This window comes from Drosophila miranda, assembly GCF_003369915.1.
Source record: "Drosophila miranda strain MSH22 chromosome Y unlocalized genomic scaffold, D.miranda_PacBio2.1 Contig_Y1_pilon, whole genome shotgun sequence".
Lineage (NCBI taxonomy): Eukaryota > Metazoa > Arthropoda > Insecta > Diptera > Drosophilidae > Drosophila > Drosophila miranda.
Genome location: NW_022881603.1, coordinates 29,689,575 through 29,714,274, shown reverse-complemented (window position 1 = coordinate 29,714,274; position 24,700 = coordinate 29,689,575). Strand labels below are relative to the sequence as shown.

Sequence of the window (24,700 nt, the reverse complement as noted above, 5' to 3'; positions counted from 1 at the left end):
GTCATGATTGACCACAGACTCAGCTTCAAGCATCACATGGCGTATGCAAGCAGCAAAGCAGGAAAGACGGCAGTGGCCCTATCCCGCATCATGGCCAACACCGGAGGCCCGAAACAGCCAAGGCGAAAGCTACTAGCGAGCTCAAAGCTAATGTACGCTGCACCAATATGGGTTGATGCAATGAAGCATAAAACATATGCCCGAGAATGCAACGCAGTCCAGAGGCTGTGTGCCCTGAGGGTGTGTTGCGCATTCAGAACGGTATCCCAAGACGCCGCACTAGTGGTAGCAGGAATGATTCCCATCCATCTGCTGGCAAGAGAAGCCGCAGGAATCAGGGCACAGCGAACCCTGGGGACTACGGACCAGGACACCAAAGGTGCCTTAAGGCAGCGCACAATCCTGCAATGGCAAGATTCGTGGATAACAGCAGCAAAGGGAGATGGACCCATAGGCTAATCCCAGACCTGAAGAGTTGGCTGAACCGTAGCCATGGACAAGTGGAGTATCACCTGACACAACTGCTGACAGGACACGGTTGCTTTAAAGCCTACCTGCATAGGTTTAAGCACGAGGGCGACCCCTTCTGCGTGGTCTGTGCAGGGGTCATCGAAGACGCAGAGCACCGCTTCTTCGAATGTCCAAGATTTCGGCAAGATTGAGAGGATCTAAGCAACAAGCTTGGAAGAATGCCAGCGGTGGCAAACCTGGCAGAATGCCTGCTGGAGTCGGAAGAAAACTGGGCCGCGATTAGATTCATGGCCGCAACTATGGCTACCAAACTGCGTCGCGAAGAAAGAGCACGCAATGCAAGGAGATAAAGGATAAAGGAGATTATTAAGAGAAGAGCCCTACGGGCATCTCCCCCGGCGAAGTCACTGAAGACGAATTTAGCAAAATTTAAAGCAAATTAATTAAAAGAAGCCCCCGGGCGGCACATCACATTTGGCATTGGCTAGACAATACATACATATGTACATACATATATATAATGGCACAAAACAACAAATAAATTAATAAACGAGGTGGAACGTTGTGAGTTGCTGCGGACACCGCAACTCTACAGTTATACCCGATACTAAGTCAGTATGGCTCTCCTGCGGCAGACGCCGCTAATATTGAACCACACGACAAAGAGTGCGTGCGAGAGAGACAGAAAATCAGTCTGAGCGTGACGTCGGGCGCTGCGTAGCCACTGAAAATTGATTTCTTGCTTTTGGCTACAAAAATGATCCGATCTGATCCAGATTCAGCAATCTGATAGATATGGTCATTATCTATGATTCTGCGTTTTTAGTTTTCTCGAATGTGCAATATTGTGGATGCAACAGATTTTCGTTTTTTGTGTGGGCGGAAGGGGGTGGGGCGAAATTCTGAGATATACGTTTTATAGTGAGATCTAACAGAAGTGCGGATACCAAATTTGGTTACTCTAGCTTTAATAGTCTCTGAGATTTGTGGATGCCCCAGATTTTCGTCCTTTGCGGAGGCGGAAGGGGGTGTGGCGAAATTTGGACACGAAACGGTCAAGGTCCGATATCACAGGAGTGTGGATACCAAATTTGGTTGCTCTGGCTCTTATAGGTTCTGAGATCCTTGAACTCATATTTTGCAATTGACAAAACCGACCATGAAACCTGTGTGTTAGAGAGAGACAGAGCGAGAAAGAATGAAATTGTTTTCTTGATTCTGGCTATAATCATTATACGATCTGGTTCAGATTTTGCACTGTAGAAGATATGGTCATCCTCACCGATTCTGCGTTTCTGGTTTTATCGTATCTTTAAAAATGTGGATGCCACAGATTTTCGTCCTTTGTGGGGGCGGAAGTGGGCGGGGCGAAGTTTTGAAATATTTTTGTAGCAGTGACATATCACAGAAGGCTGGATCCAAAACATCGTTGCTCTTGCTCTTATAGTCTTTGAGCACTAGGCGCTGAAGGGGACGGACGGACGGACGGACGGACGGACGGACAGACAGACAGGGCTCAATCGACTCGGCTATTGATGCTGATCAAGAATATATATACTTTATGGGGTCGGAAACGATTCCTTCTGGACGTTACACACATCCACTTTTACCACAAATCTAATATACCCCAATACTCATTTTGAGTATCGGGTATAAAAAACAGCAGTGACAAAACAACAAAAATGATGGTGATGATGATGATATTGAAAGAAGCAGACCATTTATAGGGATGTATGTGTATGGGGAGAACGAGAACCTTCTCTGAGCAACGGTAGTGTTCATAGGCGAAAGCTTATCCCCAGAAGCTTTTCGCTGCAAAGAGGGACTGAGAGGGAAAACAACCTAGAAATTATCGATTCCATTCAAGGTTTTCTGGAAAGATTTAAATCCCAAAGGCGGCTTTCCAAAAGAATTCACATAAACGAACCGAAAGATTCTTTGGTTTTGGGAAAACTCCAGAAAGCCTTTGGAACACACTCAGATGACTGTAGTGTGAATTTCTCAACATTTTCAAGTCATTTTCTGGAAATATTTTAGCCACACAAAATTTCAAAAAAATAAGCAAAAGAATAGAGACCCTAACTGGCTTTGAGTTTGAGGCGACAACCGAAAGCAAACATAGAAAATAGAAAATATAGTGTATAGAATCGGGAATCGATGTAATATTTCGTGTATTTGTATTCAAGATATTTGCTTTGTAATCGTTTTTGATCTGTAATTGACATTCGTTGTGCGTTTCGTTTACTTTCGTTGCAGTGCGGGACACTAGACGGAGCCGAACAGGTATATCATCAGCAGCGCAGCAACAGAATGGACGTCTACCAGATCGACGATGGATTCCACTCAGATGGCGGCACCGAGACACCGCCGCCGTCGCCAAGCTCGGGCTCCTCGATAGCCTCGACCTCGGACCACGGATCGCTGGAGAGCGTGGACACCGGGGGAACACAGCGCCTGGCTGTCCTCTCGTTCGAGCAGGTGAACAAGCTGCATGACGTGATGGACGAGAAGGTGGCCATACATGGACGCGGAAACTTCCCCACACTGGAGGTGACGCTCAAGGACCTGGTCAACCTGGTGCGCCGCAAGCTGGAGGCGGAGGTGAACGTCGGCGGTGCCGGGGTCTTAGTTAAGGACATCCGCCTGAACGGTGGGGCAGCTAGTCATGTTTTAGCCAGCGAGGATCAGCCATACAATGACCTGGACCTGATATTTGACATCGAGCTGAGTACGCCGCGAGTCTTCGACCGCGTCAAGGTGGCCGTGCTCAACACTCTGCTCGACCTGATGCCCGAGGGCGTCTGCAAGCGGCGCATCTACACGTGCTCCCTCAAGGAGGCCTATGTGGGCAAGATGGTCAAGGTTAACAACAACAATGACGGCGACCGCTGGTCCCTCATCTCGCTGGGAAACTCGCCGGGCCACAAGAACGTGGAGCTGAAGTTCGTCGACTCGATGCGGCGCCAGTTCGAGTTCTCCGTGGACTCGTTCCAGATCGTGCTCGACTCGCTGCTCCTTTTCTACGACTGTGCCGCCCTACCCATCTCCGAGAACTTCTACCCGACGGTGGTGGGCGAGTCCGTGTACGGGGACTTCCAGGAGGCGCTCTACCACTTGCAGAAGAAACTGATCTCAACGCGCCAGCCAGAGGAGATCCGCGGCGGCGGCCTGCTCAAGTACTGCAACCTCCTGGTGCGCAACTACAAGGCCGTCGACTCGCAGCTGATCAAGACACTGGAGCGGTACATGTGCTCGCGCTTCTTCATTGATTTCCCGGACATCAACACGCAGACCACAAAGCTGGAGGCCTACTTGCGCAACCACTTCTGGGGCGTCGACGAGGAGCCCCTCCAGTATCAGTACCTGATGCATTTACGCGAGGTGGTCGAGATGTCGACGGTCTGCCTGATGAGCCACGAGCGGCGACAGACGCTGCACCTCATCCAGTCGCTGGCCGCCCAGGTCCTCTACAACAAGCAGGGGAAGCAACAACAGCAGGCCCAGGAGCAGTACCATCAGCACCAACACCGACAGCAACAGTTCCTGGATTCTGCGCAGCAACAGCAGCAACAGCAGCAACAGCAGCAACAGCAGCAACAGCAGCAGCAGCAGACACAAGCTCAGGCGGCGGCGCAGCAGAGCACAACGCTCACCCTGGTCTCGCAGTCGCCGCAGTCGGCACAGGAACAGACCATCTACGTGCAGCAGGCGGCCCCGCCCACGGTCTGCTGCACAAGCAGCAGCGATCAGTCCGCGGCAGCGGGCCCACAGACCATCCAGATACAGGCGCCGGGCCTCATCTATGCCAACGGCGTCTACTATGCACCTGTGATTCCCAGCACCATTTGCACGTGCAACTCCACCTGGCTGAGCACGTGATTGGGGCAGCAGCAGCACACCCAACAACACCAGCATCAGCATCATAAGCAGCAACAGCACCAGAAGCAGCAACAGCAACAAAAGCATCATTGGCCTGAGAGTGCTTTGGGTTCATCGACAACAACAACAACAACAATAAGGCTCTTGGCTGAAACTGAACTAACTCAAAAACCCCCACCACCACCGGCACCACCCACATCTTCATCGTCCCCAGCCCCGGCCCCAGGCCCAGCCCCACCTCGCATTCAAATCCAAGACCCGATTAACAGCAATAAGGGGAACAACGCCACTATAGATAAAGATGGAAGCCCGACCACAACCATGACAGGTATTGAGAAAAGCCTCAACGATCCGGAGGGTACAGCAGCAGGAGCAGACGCATGGATCGCCGCCCAGTATGCTGCTGCTGGGCGAAAACTCCTATCTCAATGTAACCGAGAACCAGGACTAAGAGAAGGATCTACAACAGCATTTTGTTTAAGCGGTATTTCCGATTGCTAACGAATCACACATACCTTCGTCTCTGTGCCCCTATCTGTACGACGACCCACTGTTCCATTTACACAATAATTCGGTGTGTCGAGCTACTGTAGACTTTCCACGACACATCCACCCTCAAAACTCAACAAAAAGAAAGCTCTATTTTTCAGACTGAAGTCCAGCCGCTGTTAGATGTTGATCAGGGCCAACAAACAAAAAAAAATTAAAAAACAAAAAACAAAAGAAAAGAACAAACGGGCTGAAAAACTCAAAGAAAAATTCTTAAATTATAAACTATAAAACAGGGTTCTCTGCTCACACCCACACCCCCCCACACAAACACACAGACTTTTCTAGGAAGTTTCGTTGTAAAGAAACCAAAACTCATGTAATATCGAAAAAAAACGAGGGGGAACGCTGTGAGTTGCTGCGGAGACCGCAACTCTACAGTTATACCCGATACTAAGTCAGTATGGCTCTCCTCCGGCAGACGCCGCTAAAATTAAACGACACGACTAAGAGTGCGTGCGAGAGAGACAGAAAATCAGTCTGAGCGTGACGTCGGGGGCTGCGTAGCCAGTGCAAATTGATTTGTTCCTTTTGGCTATAAAAATGATCTGATCTGATCCAGATTCAGCAATCTGATAGATATGGTAATTATCTATGATTCTGCGTTTTTAGTTTTCTCGAATGTGCAATATTGTAGATGCCACAGATTTTCGTCCTTTGTGGGGGCGGAAAAGGGTGGGGCGAAATTCTGAGATATACGTTTTATAGTGAGATCTAACAGAAGTGCGGATACCAAATTTGGTTACTCTAGCCTTAATAGTCTCTGAGATTTGTGGATGCCACAGATTTTCGTCCTTTGCGGGGGCGGAAGGGGGTGTGGCGAAATTTGGACACGAAACGGTCAAGGTCCGATATCACAGGAGTGTGGATACCAAATTTGGTTGCTCTGGCTCTTATAGGTTCTGAGATCCTTGAACTCATATTTTGCAATTGGCAAAGCCGACCATGAAACCTGTGTGTTAGAGAGAGACAGAGCGAGAAAGAATGAAATTGTTTTCTTGATTCTGGCTATAATAATTATACGATCTGGTTCAGATTTTACACTCTAGAACATATAGTCATCCTCTACGATTCTGCGATTTTTGGTTTTATCGTACATTTCAAAATGTGGATGCCACAGATTTTCGTCCTTTGTGGGGGCGGAAGTGGGCGGGGCGAAGTTTTGAAATATTTTTGTAGCAGTGACATATCACAGAAGTCTGGATCCAAAACATCGTTGCTCTAGCTCTTATAGTCTTTGAGCACTAGGCGCTGAAGGGGACGGACAGACGGACAGACGGACGGACGGACAGACAGACAGGGCTCAACCGACTCGGCTATTGATGCTGATCAAGAATATATATACTTTATGGGGTCGGAAACGATTCCTTCTGGACGTTACACACATCCCCTTTTACCACAAATCTAATATACCCCAATACTCATTTTGAGTATCGGCTATAAAAATTCTGTTGGGATATACCTAAATTTCGTTCCTGTTTTTCTGATTTGATTTTTCCTTTTATACATTTTGTCTTTCTCTTTCCCTTTCCTATTTTTTTTGTGTAATAAAACAATAGAAACCCCAGAATTTGAATTTAACTTGGAATTTTTAAGTACGCCCTCCCTCCCCCACACGCCCATAATTTTTGAGTATAAAAATACTTAGTTACATACATTATATATATAGCCTCATAAATGTACGATTAAATTGAATGACTTTTTGTATGGCAAGTGCAGGAGTATGGGAGCACGGGAGTACGGGAGTACAGGAGGAGTGTCGTCGGTTCCAGTCCAGTAGAAATTCCAAGCAAAAGTCCAAGTGCAGGCAAAACAACGATGATATGATGAAACAAGTGATGAGATAATATGTAAATATTAGTCAAATTGAACTGTCGATGTCGGAAGAGGAAGAGAGAATGATAATGATGACTGGGTTGAGATATATAGGAGGATGAGGCGGAGAAGATGATGTATTTATCTGAAGGATGCTCATCAGCATCAGAAGAAGTTGCTCAACGAAATTCAATTTAGAAAAACAAAACAAAAAATTAATCAATAACCTTTTTTTTTTTTTTTTTTAATTTTATTTTATTAGAAATCAGCTTTACTTAAACTATTATCTAATATTAGTGATATTTACATTGGCTTACTACATATTATAAGAGTTTAATGATTAGGTTTATATATACATTTTAATGATGTGTTATTCAGCAAATTTTTCTATTTTTTATGTTCAATGGGTGGAGACGTTTGAGTCTGCGTGGGATTTGGGGGTGCAGTAATCCTCTAGCTGTTTCATTTGGATGGTTAATGAGCCTATCGTTGTATCGACTGCTATGATGGTTTATTTGATCTCCAATTTTTGGGATGAGGAGATCTCTTTCCAGCATTGTGGTCCGAACAAACCATGGGGCACCTGTCATCGCCCTTAGAGCCTTCGCTTGCATGACTCTGATTTTATTCAGATGCGTCTTCGCTGCACATCCCCAGACTTGAATGGCATATGTCCATATAGGGAATATAGTTGCCTTGTACAATATGACTTTATTGCGTAGGGGAAGCTTACTTTTTGAGTTCATGAGCCAGTGCAACTTTTTGAGTTTGTTTTGACATTTGATGACTGTAGCTCTGATATGCGGTCCCCAAGTTAGGCTTTTATCGAAGTGGACACCGAGGTAGCAGTGACTGCTCTTGCGCGGAATTATATTTCCGTTGAAGGTTAGGTCTGGTGGGTGCTTGCTTCTTAGAGTAAAATTTACGTTAACTGACTTTGTTTCGTTAATTGTGATGTTCCATTTTTTTGCCCATTTTTCCACGGATTCGAGGTAGATGGATGACGAAAGAATAGCAGTATCGTCAGCGTAAGTGGCGACCAGGAAGTTGCTTGGGTTGACGTGCGGTAGCGGCATGTCGCGTGTAAACAATGTGTACGGGATTGGCCCAAGAACGCTGCCTTGTGGGACTCCAGATCTGATAATTTTTATGTCTGAAATAGCGTCCTTGATTGTGACAATAAACGTTCTTTCTCCCAAAAATGACTTTATGACTGAATACTGGGGGCGGGTAGTAGAATCTTTAATTTATATAAAAGTCCCTTGTGCCAGACTTTGTCGAAAGCTTGTTTCACGTCGAGAAACACCCCTGAGCAGTATTGCTTAGTTTAATAAGCGTTGAGGATGTGTTGAGCCACTCTGTGTACTTGTTCCGGAGTCCCGTGCTGTCTTCTGAAACCGAATTGGTGCTGTGGAATAGCTTCCTTGACGCAGCTTTCAGCCACCATTCTGCTCAAGAATATTCTTTCGAATATCTTGGAGAAAACTGGCAGTAGGCTTATTGGTCTGTATGACTCTAGGGCTGACGTTGGTTTACCTGGCTTTAGTATCATCACAATCATTGCACACTTCCATTGGGTGGGGAAGTGGCCGATGCGAAGGATGGCGTTGTAGAGTGCAACTAGAAACATAACTCCCTTGCGTGGAAGCAGTTTTGCGATGCGGGCATCTATTAAATCGTGCCCAGGAGCTTTGTTGTTCACAAGAGCTTTTATTTCCGCTTGGACTTCAGAAGATGAAACTGGCTTGGTTGGTATTGTAGTGTTCAGTCTTTGCCAGTGAGTTAGGGCCAGAGCCTATTTAGGCTCTAACTCCGACCGTCGCCAATAGATGGTTTTTTCTTACCTCATGTTAATAGGAAGCTAGGTTCGAATGCGCGCATTCTTGCTGTGCTCGGGTCCAGCTCGTCGGATTGGTCGGGGTTCTTTCTCCCCTAGCTACCCAGTTTTCCTGACACAAAACAATATAATGCGCTTCAAAAAAAAAATAAGCAGGATCTCGACGTTAATATCAATAACCAATAACAAAAACTTATTTCCACTCTGCGCCGATACGCATTTAGAAAACGCTTAGAAAAAGTGTAGTTCGTCTTCTGTCTGATGGAGGGAACAGCGGTGATATATGTCCCTAGTCTTTACCCACCCAACCATGACAAACGCGTTTACATTCGGGCGTTGTCCCAATTCAAAGATCCAACATCTTCTAGTGCATTTTGAGGGAGATAAGCATAAGTACTTGACGGACGGAGATAATATTTAGTTTAGGCAGACATATTCATGATTGCAAATTCCTTTTATTTTTATGTTAAATGTCCCTAACCATGTGAGATTGTATTGATATATATATATATATTTTTTTTTTTTTTTTTACTTTAATTACAGATAAAATCCGATTCTTTACATTTACAAATAAACAAAAATATACAGACTTCCTTCTTCTTGGATCAGCAAAAAAAAACTTAATTATTTGAGCATTTGAGGGGGGTAATATTCTTTCAAATCAGTATATATATATCTACTTCAACAAACTTACGCCTGCATTGGTGTATAGACATTGTGGTTTCAGCCACTAGTGGTACTCACAGTAATTGGTTAAACTCATCGGTGTATCGTTGGGCCCAAGATGACTTTGACGGATTCATTTGTATGCACTGTGTAATTTAGAGGTTGGTCAGTATAAATGTATGTATATATATAAAGAGAAACACATTATCCCGAACTCATATTGCTCAGTTTTCAAAATCGTCAGTTACGTTACAAATTTACTCATTGGAGGAAGCTATTTAGTTACTACATTAATCAACACAATGATAAACGAGATATGAATATGTGGATCTAATCAGCTGGTTCTTAGAGCAGCAGCGTATAGATTTTTATGTGATAGTGATAAAGGCAAACGGGAACTTGCACTTGAAATTTAATTTGAGAAACACGGGAATCAAAATAAACACAAATCTGCTGACAGCAAGAGTGGTTCTGAGGCAATGTGGTTTAGGCTAGCCTAATTACTCAATCCTTTGTAAGTTTTCGTAGGTTGGTGACGATTATGTCCTCCGGCTTTTTTTTTTTACGAGATCGGCAGGTTCAAACTGATATTCGGACGTCCAGCAGTGGTGTATGGTGGTTGGTCTTTCACGAGCCGTAAATGATTTCCGATATTGAGCTAGCCCAACGTCAACGGTTCAGCCTTCACTTTGCCGCCGTGGATGTGCACTGCGCTAACTCCCAAACGGTCAGCTTGGTTGTTTTAGTAGTTGTTACCGTAGATTGGTTGGCCGGCTTGGCTGTATTAAGATTTTCCAGTACTCCTATCCCTAAATAAAACTGTGTCAGAACCTTATCTTTCCACGGTGGACTAACGTACCTTTGCTTCTTTCAAGAATTTCACTTTATTTTCACTTTTCCCTCGGGTAGTTCAGCTAACGCCACTCTTCGGATTTATTAATCCATATAAACAGCGGATGATTAGATAATAGTGAAAAATTGGAAGTTATGTAACTCCACGTGTCTTCACCATTCACTCTGCGATTGCGAAAATCACGAAAATCTATATATACGTGTGCCGTAAGTGAAACTATGCAGGGGAATGATTTCACATGAATAAAGTCTATTCGCCTGTACCTATTGCATGCCTAAGCTGAGCTTTAAGCTTTAACATAACTGTGCAATCGGATGATCTTCTGGATCTCCTGCATTCCACCAATTTCTTCGAGCTATGCTAGCGAGGGCGGTATGAAAAGTATCTTTCTAGAAAGTGTACCTAAAGTGTACCTTGTTCGACCTTTTCCTTTCTTTTTTTTTTTTTTCTTTTGATTTTCGAATAGTTGGACACTACAGTATCGACATCTGGAGGGGCGCTTCTAAGTACCAGGAGAGTGCTCGCGTGTGATCTTGAGGTGATACATCGGCTGGAGTGAATCTGGTCTCTAAATTTCTAGCGAACGCTTCTGCTTTTTCCAAGTCAGACTTCACCCAGGTACCGTTGTCGTTTCTTAATAGAAAGCTGCACAGTGGCTGCCTCTTGATGCCACGGGTGAGTTTCCAGAGATTGACCTGGCTACTTTCGGTTGTATCGGCTCTTTTTAGCATTTCGTCGAAGTGTTTGCTGCTTTTCTCAGCGAGGGCCTTTTTAAGTTTCTGCCCGCTCTGTGCATCTGAGCTTTAGTGTCTGGGTCGTGAGTTCTTATGAAAGCTTTCCTTAGTCTTCTCTTGATACGCACAAGGTTTTCGATGTGAGGGTCAGGTGATGCAGCAGGTCGGGTCGAGCGCTCCTCGGACGTGGGTGGTTCTGCGGAGAGAGCTGCTTCCTGGATGAGGCTATTAAGCGAGCGTACAGCCGCGTCAATGTCTTCTGGAGACTCGAATCTCGACTCGAATCAATAACCAATATTGTAATCAAAAACAAAAATCAAACGTAACGTAAATCAACAAGACGAAAAATCTCTAAACGGATAAGAATGAGAAATTTGGAATGGAATGTCTGGAAGAATTTAATGTCATATTTTGTAGTGCTTTTTTTTGGCAGTGCGTGTCAGGCAGGAGCAACATTTGTGAGTGAGTGATTGATTGATTGATGGATGGATGGACGGATGGATGGATGGATGGATTGAAGCATGCTATGAGAGAAGCAGTTAATTTCAGATGGGTGATAATTTATGAATGATTAACTGATATACATACATATATATAATAAATCAAAATATGCTGTCGAAAAGGAACTATTTATAACTTTTGAAAGCTACAAACAACAAACAAACAAAAAAAATCAACAAAAAACAACAAACTTTCTGCTCTATGTGTGAGTTTTGTTTTGCAATTGCAAACAACATAAATCAAATGACTAAAACCACTTACGCCCTTTTGTATAATGTTAACCCTGAACTTGTGTTTTGAATTTATGTATTAACTTTAGTTTAGACACATGACATATGTATGTAATGTGCGATGTACGCTGTATGTATGTATGTATGTGTATATATCCAGATTATCTATATGCATATTCGACAAGGTCCGAAGCCAACGTATTCCAATTTGATTGCTGTTCGAGCTGCCTCGAAGGGGGCATGGAATGAACGCCGCCTTCTTTGCCGGCGAACAGGACAGCCTGCAGGACGTTTTACTTAGTGCAAACTTTAAAGCCAGAAAAACTTAAACTGAAACTGCAAAACCTATACTAAACCAAAAAACAAACGAGAAAATCCACAAAAAAAAACAACAACAAGAAAATGCAACATGAAAATTATGACAAATTTGTCGGCTCGGCTGCAAAAGAAAAAGGTTTATTATTTTTTTGTTTTGTTTATTTGGATCCCATAGCTAATGCTGCCTGGGCTAGGCGGATTTTGTCTTTACATACAATACCATACAATACAATACAATAAAATACAATACAATACAATACCATACAATATATAGATACATATATACACATATATATTACTTAGATATATGTTAGTTGGATAAGCCTGTAGAGAAGTGGACATTTTTGAAATATCTCTAGCGCGTAATCTTAAATTTATACATTTACATCTACAATACAGATAAAGATCCAGATACAGAGACTAGATATAATTGTAAATTCAAGCAAATCAATCAATAATCCATTGAGATTTTTATATAATATATACTTAATTACGTATATCTAATTATTATACCAACCAGAACACACACACACCCCAGACACTCACACAAACACCACAACACACCACACCACACATACATACACAGCACAACACAATATATATATACATATATTACTTACATATTACATTAAATATATAAATGATAATAATAATGTATCTATATCTACATATATATACAACAATTACCATACATATTACTTCTGTGCGCTTCTTGCGATCTAAGGAATTTCAATAAAAACAATCAAAAATACATAAAAAGTATAAAAACCGCAAAAAATTACCACAAAAAAAAAATACACAAAAAACAAAAAATATAAATCTATCCAGGCATTTGTTAATCCAGGGTTTGGAATGGGAATTGGAATGGGGATGGCGATGAGGAAAGGGGAAGAGAAAAAGAAGTGGTCAGATCTATAACCAGTTGGCCATTGGTCACAGGTAATTGTATAATGTCGTAGCATCGTCCAGTCTCCGTGTTACGACCCGCACCGGTCTATGAAGTTGTTGATAAGTGGAAAATATGACAAAAAAACAAAACCGCAGGGGAATCGAATGCTATGCGGCAGCGTCTTTGTGTTTGTATCTTGTATCAGTGATGATTTATGCATTTTGATTAAGTTGTTTATGGCCAAAAGAGTTTTTCGCGTGCCTCGAAAGATACTAAGCACGCCAAAAATAGATAGCAAGTCTAGGCGGATGAGTGGACAAATGGATATTTGCTGAAAATGTCTAAGGAACCGGATCTACAGTGCACAATTCAAGCATGCCATAGCATAGCATTCAACGACATTCAGGTGTTCAAATTCAAATTAGGCGCGCCAGCTACGCGATATGAGTTTCGTGATCGATTTTATTAAATAATATGCCACTTTGTTATGGCCTTATCTTGTTATTATTTCTAAATAGCTTGTAAGGTTAGTTTCTATGGATAAATATATACTTTCAGATGGAAAATAACAAGCTGTTTCTAATGTTTTTAAAATTCCCTCCAATTCATTTGAATGCATTTCATTTAAGCTCCTAAGTATGCTATGAACTTGAATTTCGATGGCTTAACAGTTCAAATTTTCACACGTAAAAGCTCGAATTTTCGAAATAGCTCGCTGAACAGTTCGAATTTTCGAACTTTGAACTCACTTAACAGTTGGTGGAACCACTAACCATCTATGTTATAGATGTACATGTTCATACACCGAACATGTCGCAAAGGAACTTTCTGGATTAGATCCCAGGGTCTTCGGCTCTGGCCGGGCCGCCGCGTCATCATAACAAACAATATGTTCTTACAATATTTTTTCCACAGTAAGTTATCACATTTTGTCCATTGACTATTTTTTCTCTGTACTTCTTTTATTTTTGTATCCCCTATCTGGCCACAAACTACTATTCTGCGATCCCCTCCTCCAGGTAAAGTTAATTGGTTATTATTTATTCATTTACTTTATAGAACTCTTCCTTTACTTTTAGCAGGTCGCGGGTGATTCCGCCGTAGCTCCTCGTCCTCTCGGGACTCTCTCTCTCTTTTTGTGAGATTTGATCTCTTTTTCGTGGTCAGATTTTTCATCGTAGCAATGTCCTTATTTTCCACGGTTTAACTCAAGTTGTTATCCTGTTTAAAAAATTTTCAATTTTTTCAAAAATTTGGTAAAAGGAAAAAAGTGGACAACGGAGGTTTTTTACACTGGCGCTTCCAACGGGCTTATACGGTATATTTTGTAATTTGTGTCGTATTTTCGGTATATTTCTGAGGTCTGCTGACGCACAGTGTGAACTGCTCCCTATTCTCGTTTTAATTTTCGTCGGTCTTGCCGCCCCAAAAGGTTAACATGCACCTCATTCCCGTTTGAATTTTCCTCATCGGGTATATTTGCGTTATTTTTGATGGTCACACTGCGGCTCTCTCCTTCAACGATAAAGTCGTAATTTTAAATGGGCTATAAAAAAAGGTATGGACAATGAACAGGTTCGTACGAACGTCACCTCACCTCGCGAGTGAGGGCAATATACCTTGAAGACAAAATCGGCTGTTTGTATATTCAAGGTATATTGGGCAAATTGGGTGGTTTCACCTTGCATGCGATGCATTTTCTGGACCGTTTCGCCTATTGCCCATACACTCTTTTTCCTTCCATTATGTAGCAAATGTGTATATAATCGGGTCAAATAAAAACACAAAGAGAACACGAATCAATCTATTAAATTTAATTATTAAAGGTATATCTAAGAACAAAGGGTATAGCATCCTCCATACTCCGTACTTCCGTGCAACATTCCAATGGATTGCAACTAAATCCTTGTTGCTCATTCACTTTCAAACAATTTCTATTTGGCGCGCACATTGATGGCCTAATTGGATTCGTTAAATATTTCGTCAGTATATTTACGGTTTATTTCGAAAATAAACGGTATATTTTGGTATATTTCTGAGGCCCGCTGAAGCTCAGTGTGAACTGCTCCCCATTCTCGTTTGAATTTTCTTCGGCCTTGCCGCCCCAAAAATTGAACATGCTCCTCATTCACGTTTTCACTGACGAAGCAAGTGGATAGCGGAGTTGGCAAAAGAGAATGAGAAACTCGAGAGAACGGGAAACGTAGCGCGACAAAGCAATAGAAGAGTGTTCCGAGCCCCGTATCTGCTGTTGGAGCTCGAGTTTGATTCATTGATTAACGAAAAGAGTGCGTATAGTAAATGTGAATCCGATTTTCACTGCAAATACTCACAGAGACACACACTGGCACAGAGCCACAGACACTCGCTCAGCGTTACTTGTGCATGCATACATACATGCAGACACACATATAGAAGACACGGACAGAGTTACCTGAAGCTAAAGCTCCGCCGCGCCTACCACCAACTATCGCGTTTTATTTTATCTCATACTCTCCGCCACCCCCTGTGTCACCTCACCCGCCAGCGAGTGGGTGTCTGTGTGTGTATGGGAGCGAGTGCTTGCGCGTGTGGGTGTGTTTGTGCATTACTTACGGTGTTTTCATTTCGAACGAGGGGGAAAGTTGTGAGTTGCTGCGGACACCGCAACTCTACAGTTATACCCGATACTAAGTCAGTATGGCTCTCCTCCGGCAGACGCAGCTAATGTTAAACGACACGACAAAGAGTGCGTGCGAGAGAGACAGAAAATCAGTCTGAGCGTGACGTCGGGCGCTGCGAAGCCAGTGCAAATTGATTTGTTCCTTTTGGCTATAAAAATTATCTGATCTGGTCCAGATTCAGCAATCTGATAGATATGGTCATTATCTATGATTCTGCGTTTTTAGTTTTCTCAAATGTGCAATATTGTGGATGCAACAGATTTTCGTCCTTTGTTGGGGCGGAAGGGGGTGGGGCGAAATTCTGAGATATACGTTTTATAGTGAGATCTAACAGAAGTGCGGATACCAAATTTGGTTACTCTAGCCTTAATAGTCTCTGAGATTTGTGGATGCCCCAGTTTTTCGTCCTTTGCGGCGGCGGAAGGGGGTGTGGCGAAATTTGGACACGAAACGGTCAAGGTCCGATATCACAGGAGTGTGGATACCAAATTTGGTTGCTCTGGCTCTTATAGGTTCTGAGATCCTTGAACTCATATTTTGCAATTGGCAAAACCGACCATGAAACCTGTGTGTTAGAGAGAGACAGAGCGAGAAAGAATGAAATTGTTTTCTTGATTCTGGCTATAATAATTATACGATCTGGTTGAGATCTTACATTCTAAAACATATAGTCATCCTCTACGATTCTGCGTTTTTGGTTTTATCGTATCTTTAAAAATGTGGATGCCACAGATTTTCGTCCTTTGTGGGGCGGAAGTGGGCGGGGCGAAGTTTTGAAATATTTTTGTAGCAGTGACATATCACAGAAGTCTGGATCCAAAACATCGTTGCTCTAGCTCTTATAGTCTTTGAGCACTAGGCGCTGAAGGGGACGGACGGACGGACGGACGGACAGACGGACAGACAGACAGGGCTCAATCGACTCGGCTATTGATGCTGATCAAGAATATATATACTTTATGGGTTCGGAAACGATTCCTTCTGGACGTTACACACATCCACTTTTACCACAAATCTAATATACCCCAATACTCATTTTGAGTATCGGGTATAAAAAGTTGTGTGTGTACAACGGTACTATTGGGCTCGATTCTTGAGAAGTTATACAAAGCTACCACACGGGTTATACAATGCCCATAGTATTTTGATTCTGATTCGAAATGGGCATAAAGCGTTGGTGGAAAAGGGGGCTTGCTATATAAATACACAAGCCCACGCGCACACACAGACACAGCCCGGCGCACACACTCTCAATTTCATAGATGAAAGAGGAGAAAAAAGATACAATAACCTTCAAGAGCGTAGCTTGTGCAACTTCCAGTTTGCGCCAAAGAGCCAGCCAGAGTACCAGCAGCAGCAGAATGGCCAGAACGGGGGCTGCAGAGGCAGAGCAGTACTAATTATTTATGATTTCGGTTGATTAGTGAGTTGTCTCTCCGAACTCCCCAAGCAAACATTTTCCGCCATGTCTGTGTGTGTGTTGGTGTGGTGTGGTGTAGTGGTGGTGGTTTGGGTGGTGGTAACATTCATTCAGTGACAGGTTTATCCACGAACTCCGACTAAGCGAAAATTGTAGATACCCCTTTCGGTTCCCCTGTCCGCCTACTGACAATGCCTTGTGTACGTGCTGCAGGGGCATCGAATGCATTACAAATTTATACGAAAATACATAAATAAGCGAGTGGTAAACCATTTGAATGAACAAACCCCAGCTCAGAATCTGAATCAGAATCGAGCCGAACCATAACCACTATAAACACACCATCGCCCCCAGCCCCCAGCTTTCTCTAAGCCCGTGAGTTTTCCTTGAAATTCTGTGTTCTGAATATCAAATATGACTGCAGTACGCGTACCACCCTACCACCCTCCCTCCCTACCCCTGCATTCTGCCAACTGTGGCCTGACCTTTCGACTGACCAATACCTGCCAGCCATCAATCGAGTTAGCTCAGATTCACCTCCGACTCAAAGCTGCAGCTGCGGCAAGGAAACGATGAATGCGAATACCCACCTGTCCGACGGTTAATTGCATCCCCAGTCAATCATCCGTCAATCATGTCCTTCCGCCTGTCCAGGACGGAAGCTCCGTAGCTCAATTATCAAATTGTTTCAAAATTGCTCGGAGACCGACGAAATCACAGTGAGCAAAAACGATGGTTGATGGTACCCGTTATAATATTTAGTTGGAATTTGTGACTAACACTTTAAAAAAGAATATTTCTTCAATGAACTTGTGAAAAGCAGCTCATAGCTTAGTTTTTTTACAAAAAAAGTTCGGTGCATAGTGTAATTACTCTCCATGTGATGTTTTCCAGCCATTCAACACACTCTGACGGTCGCCGTACATTGGAGTATTTGAAATGAATCAGTAAGAACCCCTAAGAATTGTACCTATCTGTACCACTGTGCCCTTCGGACATTCCCCTGCCAACGGCTGCTGCTTCATTATAACAAACGTTTTAGCATTGGCCATGCAAGTGTGCGGCATTTCCTTAATAGAATTGTAATTTCCCCAACGATTCCGAGTAATATCGGATCTATTGTACCGACGGACAGGCAGCTTATTGGGGTCATTGGAGTCGGCCAACCAGAGCACAACGTTCCTGCTTAATGCTTCGCCGGGGCCATTATATATACATATGCAGTCGACTCGGCCGGGGTTCAGATGGATCGCTGGCCCGAAATGTGGTTGGGTTTTGGCCAAATTATAATTAACATTTGCCCGTCGACAATTTGACACAATTTAGAGGTAGATAATGCCTGGAAGATTGCGGCAATTTATCGTTAACAATGGCTTGGGAAATGAATCCCAAATTGGTTTCAGTGCGAGCTAGTGCGAGCAGTCGTTAAAGCACGACTATCTGCTATAACAGCGCCAGTGGAGTGGTGACGTCACTGGTGTTGTCGTTGGGCTTGAGAATCGCCTGGGCTAATGATTGAAACGCGCTGCATTACAAAGCCAAACATGGGCCTCGTCGAGGCTAGGCCAGGCCCCGCCTATGACGCATCCGAAATAAATATAAACAACAAATATTTGGCTGACACTGACACAAATCGTTGGCGCTCATTGGACCGCTTCCCGGCTGGTACTGCGCTGCTGCTGGTATGCGACTTGGTTTGGGTTTGTCCCCGGGCCGGAGATCACAGAAGGCAAAGGACAATGCCAACAACCTGCACATACATGGCGTATACTTAATTTGCCAGAGTCTCGTCTCCCGTTACCCGTCCCCCGTCTCTTGCTCCGTTCCGTTCCGTTTCGGTTCGGTTCGTGCCAAGCGCAGCCCCAATGGATTTTTGTCACTACTGGCACTGCTGCGGGTGCCGTTACTGCCACAGTCCTTGCCCCCGCTCCTGCCCCTGTTGTAGTTTTACATGACCCACGACGGCAACAAAAGCCAAGTTCTTTTTTCTGTACTCGTTGTTATTTTGCAACATATCCAACCAGAACAGAACGGCTGGACGGCTCGACTCGGCTCGGGCCTTGGCATGTGGGCGACAATTTCGCATTTATTATGCAACAGTTTGGCGGATTGAGCGTGTAGAGTAAACAAACTTTGTGCCATGTTTTCTTTCCCAAATGAGAACTGAACGGGTCGAAGGGTGCAACGGTGGTAGAGAAGAGAAGAGTGCTTGTGGAGTGAAGTGGGGAGTCCAAGTAAAACATATAGAACACTCGTATGTCATGAGCGACAGGGGAATACTCTCGCAATATCGTTATAATTTATTGGGTATCTTAATATTGATTTTTTAGTGTCTTATCCCATATCATATCTGGTATAATCGGGTATAATCCCCTGTCAAATATTGATTTTATATCATTTCTTATTAATCGGGGAAAAACGAACCTATTTGCCACAATTTGTGTCACATTCTCAGTATCCCCTGCATCGACATTTATATATACTTAATTTCCGCCTGCAACGCTTTCCAACAGTTTCCAACAAAATCTACTTATCCCTCTTCCTCTGTCTTGGGTGTGATGGGTACGGGGGAAGGGGGAGGGCAGCGGCAATCATGTCATGCAACACAGTTGAACAAATGTAATTGACTCGGCACGCCAACTGGAAAGACGAATCAGCGCCAAGGAAGCACATGCCACCCTTTGGACCCCAGCCAGAAACCCAGTCCATTGGCCAAAGGAGGTGGGGTGGTGGCATGGGCAGTGGCAAGTCCTGCTGTGATTGCTCACATTGAATGCAATCAAATGCAATCGGCCTCGGCTTGCCACAACTGCAGCCACAAGCTGCAACTTAACTGGAATCTCATTTCGACAGCAAAGTGAAAGTTTTAGCCTGTTTTTGTGCTGCTTCCTGATAAACGGGAAAGACAGAAAGAGAGAGAGCAGAGCGAGTGGCTGTGGCACACCACTGTGGCTGTGGTATGCGCGCTAATCAACACAGTCCAACCCAGTGGAGGCGTCATCTGCCTCTCGTTTGCCTCTGTTTCTCCACAACAACAACATCACCATATCATCATCATTATCAACAGCTGCTCGCAACGTAGTTAACGTAACATTATTTGTCAATTTTGATTGCCGGTTAGACCTGTTGGACCCGTATACAGGGTGTCTGGGCCTGTACCTGTGCTGCATGCCGCCCCCACTGGCACGCTTATGTAATGAATGAATGAATGACAGCCAACGATCACGTCAGGCTCCTCAAGGGGTTCTCAAAGGGGGGGAACGTTATTTAAATTAAATTTACTGATGATGGAATACGAGTAGAAAATTCTATTCAAACGATCTCTTACAGAACTGGCCATATTCTTAGATTACAAGTCTGTATTTTTTATTTATTAAATTAACAAATTATCTGTTAATAATGGTACTTAGATTAAAGGCGGAAAAAGATAAGTTAAAAGTTAGCTAAATTTAAATGATTATAAATATTGCATGCAATTAGTTTAAGTGACAGTTCAGGGGATAGGGTTTGAACGGCCAAGTCAATCTGACCCAAGAGAGTTTGGGAGTCAACAGTCCCAAGAAGGAGCTTGTGCACGAACATTACGCCATTGCATATTCTGCGATGGTGCAACGACGGCAGGTCGATAAGATTTAGCCTAGACCGGTAGGGTGGCAAGATTCTACCCGAGTCCCAGTTAATGTCCGAAGGGCAAAAATTAAAAATTGCTTATGCACGGGTTCATTAACAGCCTGCTGCTCTTTATACTGCGGGCTCCACACACAAGAACAATACTCCAATATAGGACGTACTAACGAGATGTACAGTTGTTTCGTAACGTACGGGTCGTCAAACTCCTTGGACCAACGCTTGATGAACGCTAAAACACCCTTAGCTTTATTTACAGTTGCAGCTATATGGGTGTTGAAACACATCTTATGATCAAAAAGGACTCCGAGGTCATTTGAACTCGAAATTCGCTCAAGGACATGATTTCCTAGAACATATGAGACAAAATGAGGAGCGCGACGGTAAAATGTCATGAGTTTGCATTTGGAAAGGTTCAGAAAAAGAAGATTAGTTGAACACCACAATAGTAGTTCACTTAGATCAAGTTGAAGGCGTGTGTGCAAATACCAATCAGAGTAAGAAAGACAGATTTTGTCATCATCAGCATACATTAGTGTAGTAGAGTATGTTATAACTTGAGGAAGGTCGTTCACAAATAAAACGAGGGGGAACGTTGTGAGTTGCTGCGTACACCGCAACTCTACAGTTATACCCGATACTAAGTCACTATGGCTCTCCTGCGGCAGACGCCGCTAATATTGAACCACACGACAAAGAGTGCGTGCGAGAGAGACAGAAAATCAGTCTGAGCGTGACGTCGGGCACTGCGTGGCCACTGCAAATTGATTTCTTGCTTTTGGCTACAAAAATGATCCGATCTGATCCAGATTCAGCAATCTGATAGATATGGTCATTATCTATGATTCTGCGTTTTTAGTTTTCTCGAATGTGCAATATTGTGGATGCAACAGATTTTCGTTCTTTTTGGGGGCGGAAGGGGGTGGGGCGAAATTCTGAGATATACGTTTTATAGTGAGATCTAAAAGAAGTGCGGATACCAAATTTGGTTACTCTAGCCTTAATAGTCTCTGAGATTTGTGGATGCCCCAGATTTTCGTCCTTTGCGGGGCCGGAAGGGGGTGTGGCGAAATTTGGACACGAAACGGTCAAGGTCAGATATCACAGGAGTGTGGATACCAAATTTGGTTGCTCTGGCTCTTATAGGTTCTGAGATCCTTGAACTCATATTTTGCAATTGGCAAAGCCGACCATGAAACCTGTGTGTTAGAGAGAGACAGAGCGAGAAAGAATGAAATTGTTTTCTTGATTCTGGCTATAATAATTATACGATCTGGTTGAGATTTTACACTCTAGAACATATAGTCATCCTCTACGATTCTGCATTTTTGGTTTTATCGTATCTTTACAAATGTGGATGCCACAGATTTTCGTCCTTTGTGGGGGCGGAAGTGGGCGGGGCAAAGTTTTGAAATATTTTTGTAGCAGTGACATATCACAGATGTCTGGATCCAAAACATCGTTGCTCTAGCTCCTATAGTCTTTAAGCACTAGGCGCTGAAGGGGACGGACGGACGGACGGACGGACGGACGGACGGACAGACGGACGGACGGACGGACGGACAGACGGACAGGGCTCAATCGACTCGGCTATTGATGCTGATCAAGAATATATATACTTTATGGGGTCGGAAACGATTCCTTCTGGACGTTACACACATCCACTTTTACCACAAATCTAATATACCCCAATACTCATTTTGAGTATCGGGTATAATAAACAGAAGCGGGCCCAGATGACTTCCCTGTGGCACACCCGAAGTAACATTAACAGTATTTGACAACACGTTAGAAAACAAAACACGTTGAGTACGGTTAGAGAGATAGGACAAAATCCAATCTAGAAGATTCGTTGGGAACCCTAATAAAGAGAGCTTTTGAATAAGCAGAGCATGGTTCACAGAATCGAATGCCTTGCTGAAGTCCGTAAAAACTACATCCGTCTGCAAACCAATTTGAAAACCACGGTGGATTAGGTTAGAAAACTCAAGAAGGTTAGTCGATGTTGAACGATGTCTGAAAAAACCGTGTTGCGACGGAGATATCAAGCTGCAACAAAGATGTTGCAGTTGCCGGGTGACCAGGAACTCAAGAAGCTTCGGGATGGCGGAAAGCTTTGCGATACCACGATAGTTTTCAATGTTTGATCTTGAACCTTTTTTGTGAAGCGAAATGATGTAGGACTCATTCCAAATTACTGGGAGACAAGACTGTTCCAAGGAGAGGTTGAAGAGAAAGGTCAAGGGTTTGCAAAGGGACTGGGCACAGTGTTTTAAGATGCAACTTGGTACCTTATCTGGAACCGCAGAAAACGATATGTACATAGATGAATGACCTTCCAGAACAACGCTTTCCTCGAAAAAGGGCAGAAAGGGCAGATTTAGACCTAAGTAATGCCTACGCCGATTACACATTGTTATACCCGATACTCAAAATGAGTATTGGGGTATATTAGATTTGTGGTAAAAGTGGATGTGTGTAACGTCCAGAAGGAATCGTTTCCGACCCCATAAAGTATATATATTCTTGATCAGCATCAATAGCCGAGTCGATTGAGCCATGTCTGTCTGTCCGTCTGTCCTTCTGTCCGTCCGTCCGTCTGTCCGTCTGTCCGTCCGTCCGTCTGTCCGTCTGTTCGTCCCCTTCAGCGCCTAGTGCTCAAAGACTATAAGAGCTAGAGCAACGATGTTTTGGATCCAGACTTCTGTGATATGTCACTGCTACAAGAAAATTTCAAAACTTTGCCCCGCCCACTTCCACCCCCACAAAGGGCGAAAATCTGTGGCATCCACAATTTCGACGATACGAGAAAACCAAAAACGTAGAAGATGACTATATCTTCTAGAGTGCAAAATCTGAACCAGATCGTATAATTATTATAGCCAGAATCAAGAAAACAATTTCATTCTTTCTCGATCTGTATCTCTCTAACACACAGGTTTCATGGTCGGTTTTGCCAATTGCAAAATATGAGTTCAAGGATCTCAGAACCCATAAGAGCAAGAGCAACCAAATTTGGTATCCACACTCCTGTGATATCGGACCTTGACCATTTTGTGTCAAAATTTCGCCCCACCCCCTTCCGCCCCCGCAAAGGACGAAAATCTGGGGCATCCACAAATCTCAGAGACTATTAACGCTAGAGTAACCAAATTTAGTATCCGCACTCCTGTTAGATCTCACTATAAAACGTATATCTCAAAATTTCGCCCCACCCCCTTCCGCCCACACAAAGGACGAAAATCTGTTGCATCCACAATATTGCAGATTAGAGAAAACTAAAAACGCAGAATCATAGATAGCGACCATATCTATCAGATTGCTGAATCTGGATCAGATCAGATAATTTTTATAGCCAAAAGGAACAAATCAATTTGCAGCGGCTACGCAGCGCCCGACGTCACGCTCAGACTGATTTTCTGTCTCTCTCGCACGCACTCTTTGTCGTGTCGTTTAATATTAGCGGCGTCTGCCGGAGGAGAGCCATACTGACTTAGTATCGGGTATAACTGTAGAGTTGCGGTGTCCGCAGCAACTCACAACGTTCCCCCTCGTTTTACATTGTTTCCACGCCACTTGCCACACCCACAATTTAATATAATTACTTACTATTTACCCATTTTCTGATTTTAAACATATTAAAACAGTGGTTTTCCCTGATCAACTGTCGTCTCTTTCTCTACATAATCTCATTGTAATCCATCGTATTCGTAGATGCGGGCATCGGGCATTCCCTTGAAATCTTGAATGTTTAAACAAGTGCGAGAAGAGCCTCTGTATTCGGGATGTGAAAAGTTTTTCATTGTGTGTTTACCCCTTTCGAGGCACGACACCTACTCTTATCGCACAGAGGCACTCGACACAAATCAGTAACAATGACTGGCACTGACACCAGCTTTCCTACCGTTTCCATCCATCCCTTTTCCCTTGTGCAAATGGGAGTGGATCGAAAGGATGTTTTGATGCACATGCATCACGCCCTGCACACACGCCCACATAGTTGGTTACACTTTTGGCCACCTCTGTGTGTGTTTGCCTGGCCGAAAAGGGCAAAGGTAGGCGATGCGATATAGCAAATAGCCGCCCACTGCCCCAGTCCCAGCCCCAGCCCCAGACCCAGCCCCAGCATCCGATATGGCAATTAAGAGCGCAGCTGCAGTTACCAGCACTTGCCCAGAAGTTTGCACTTTGCAATATCTCTGCTGGCTGACTTTTATTTTCACCTTTCACTACGCTCGTCTCGTGACG

The 24,700-nt window shown here is 43.8% G+C and overlaps 2 protein-coding genes and 1 long non-coding RNA gene across 6 annotated transcripts in view; 2 read left to right on the top strand and 1 right to left on the bottom strand.

Annotated features, from left to right (window-relative positions):
- The window catches only part of LOC117190004 (terminal nucleotidyltransferase 5C-like), a 60,555-nt gene extending 55,320 nt beyond the window's left edge, over positions 1-5,235 (top strand). For 2 of the 4 annotated variants that reach the window (XM_033395092.1, XM_033395093.1), the window contains exon 2: positions 2,728-5,235. In XM_033395092.1, coding sequence (XP_033250983.1) covers positions 2,728-4,350 — 1,623 coding nt within the window. In that variant the 3' untranslated portion in view covers positions 4,351-5,235. Of the gene's footprint in view, positions 1-2,517; positions 2,631-2,727 lie in introns of those variants that run through there. The other 2 variants (XM_033395094.1, XM_033395095.1) reach the window with 2 other exon arrangements.
- Positions 5,236-9,450: 4,215 nt separating this feature from the next.
- Positions 9,451-11,212, bottom strand: LOC117191003. The gene is made up of 2 exons (XR_004473911.1): positions 10,077-11,212; positions 9,451-10,026 (listed from the first exon to the last, which is right to left on the bottom strand). It is a non-coding gene; the product is annotated as an uncharacterized LOC117191003 (long non-coding RNA).
- A 3,715-nt stretch (positions 11,213-14,927) lies between these two features.
- Positions 14,928-24,700, top strand: part of LOC117189927 (protein GDAP2 homolog) — an 86,307-nt gene continuing 76,534 nt past the window's right edge. Inside the window, exon 1 of the mRNA XM_033395001.1 lies at positions 14,928-15,030. The gene's annotated coding sequence lies outside the window, so the exon portion shown is untranslated. The remainder of the gene's footprint in view (positions 15,031-24,700) is intronic.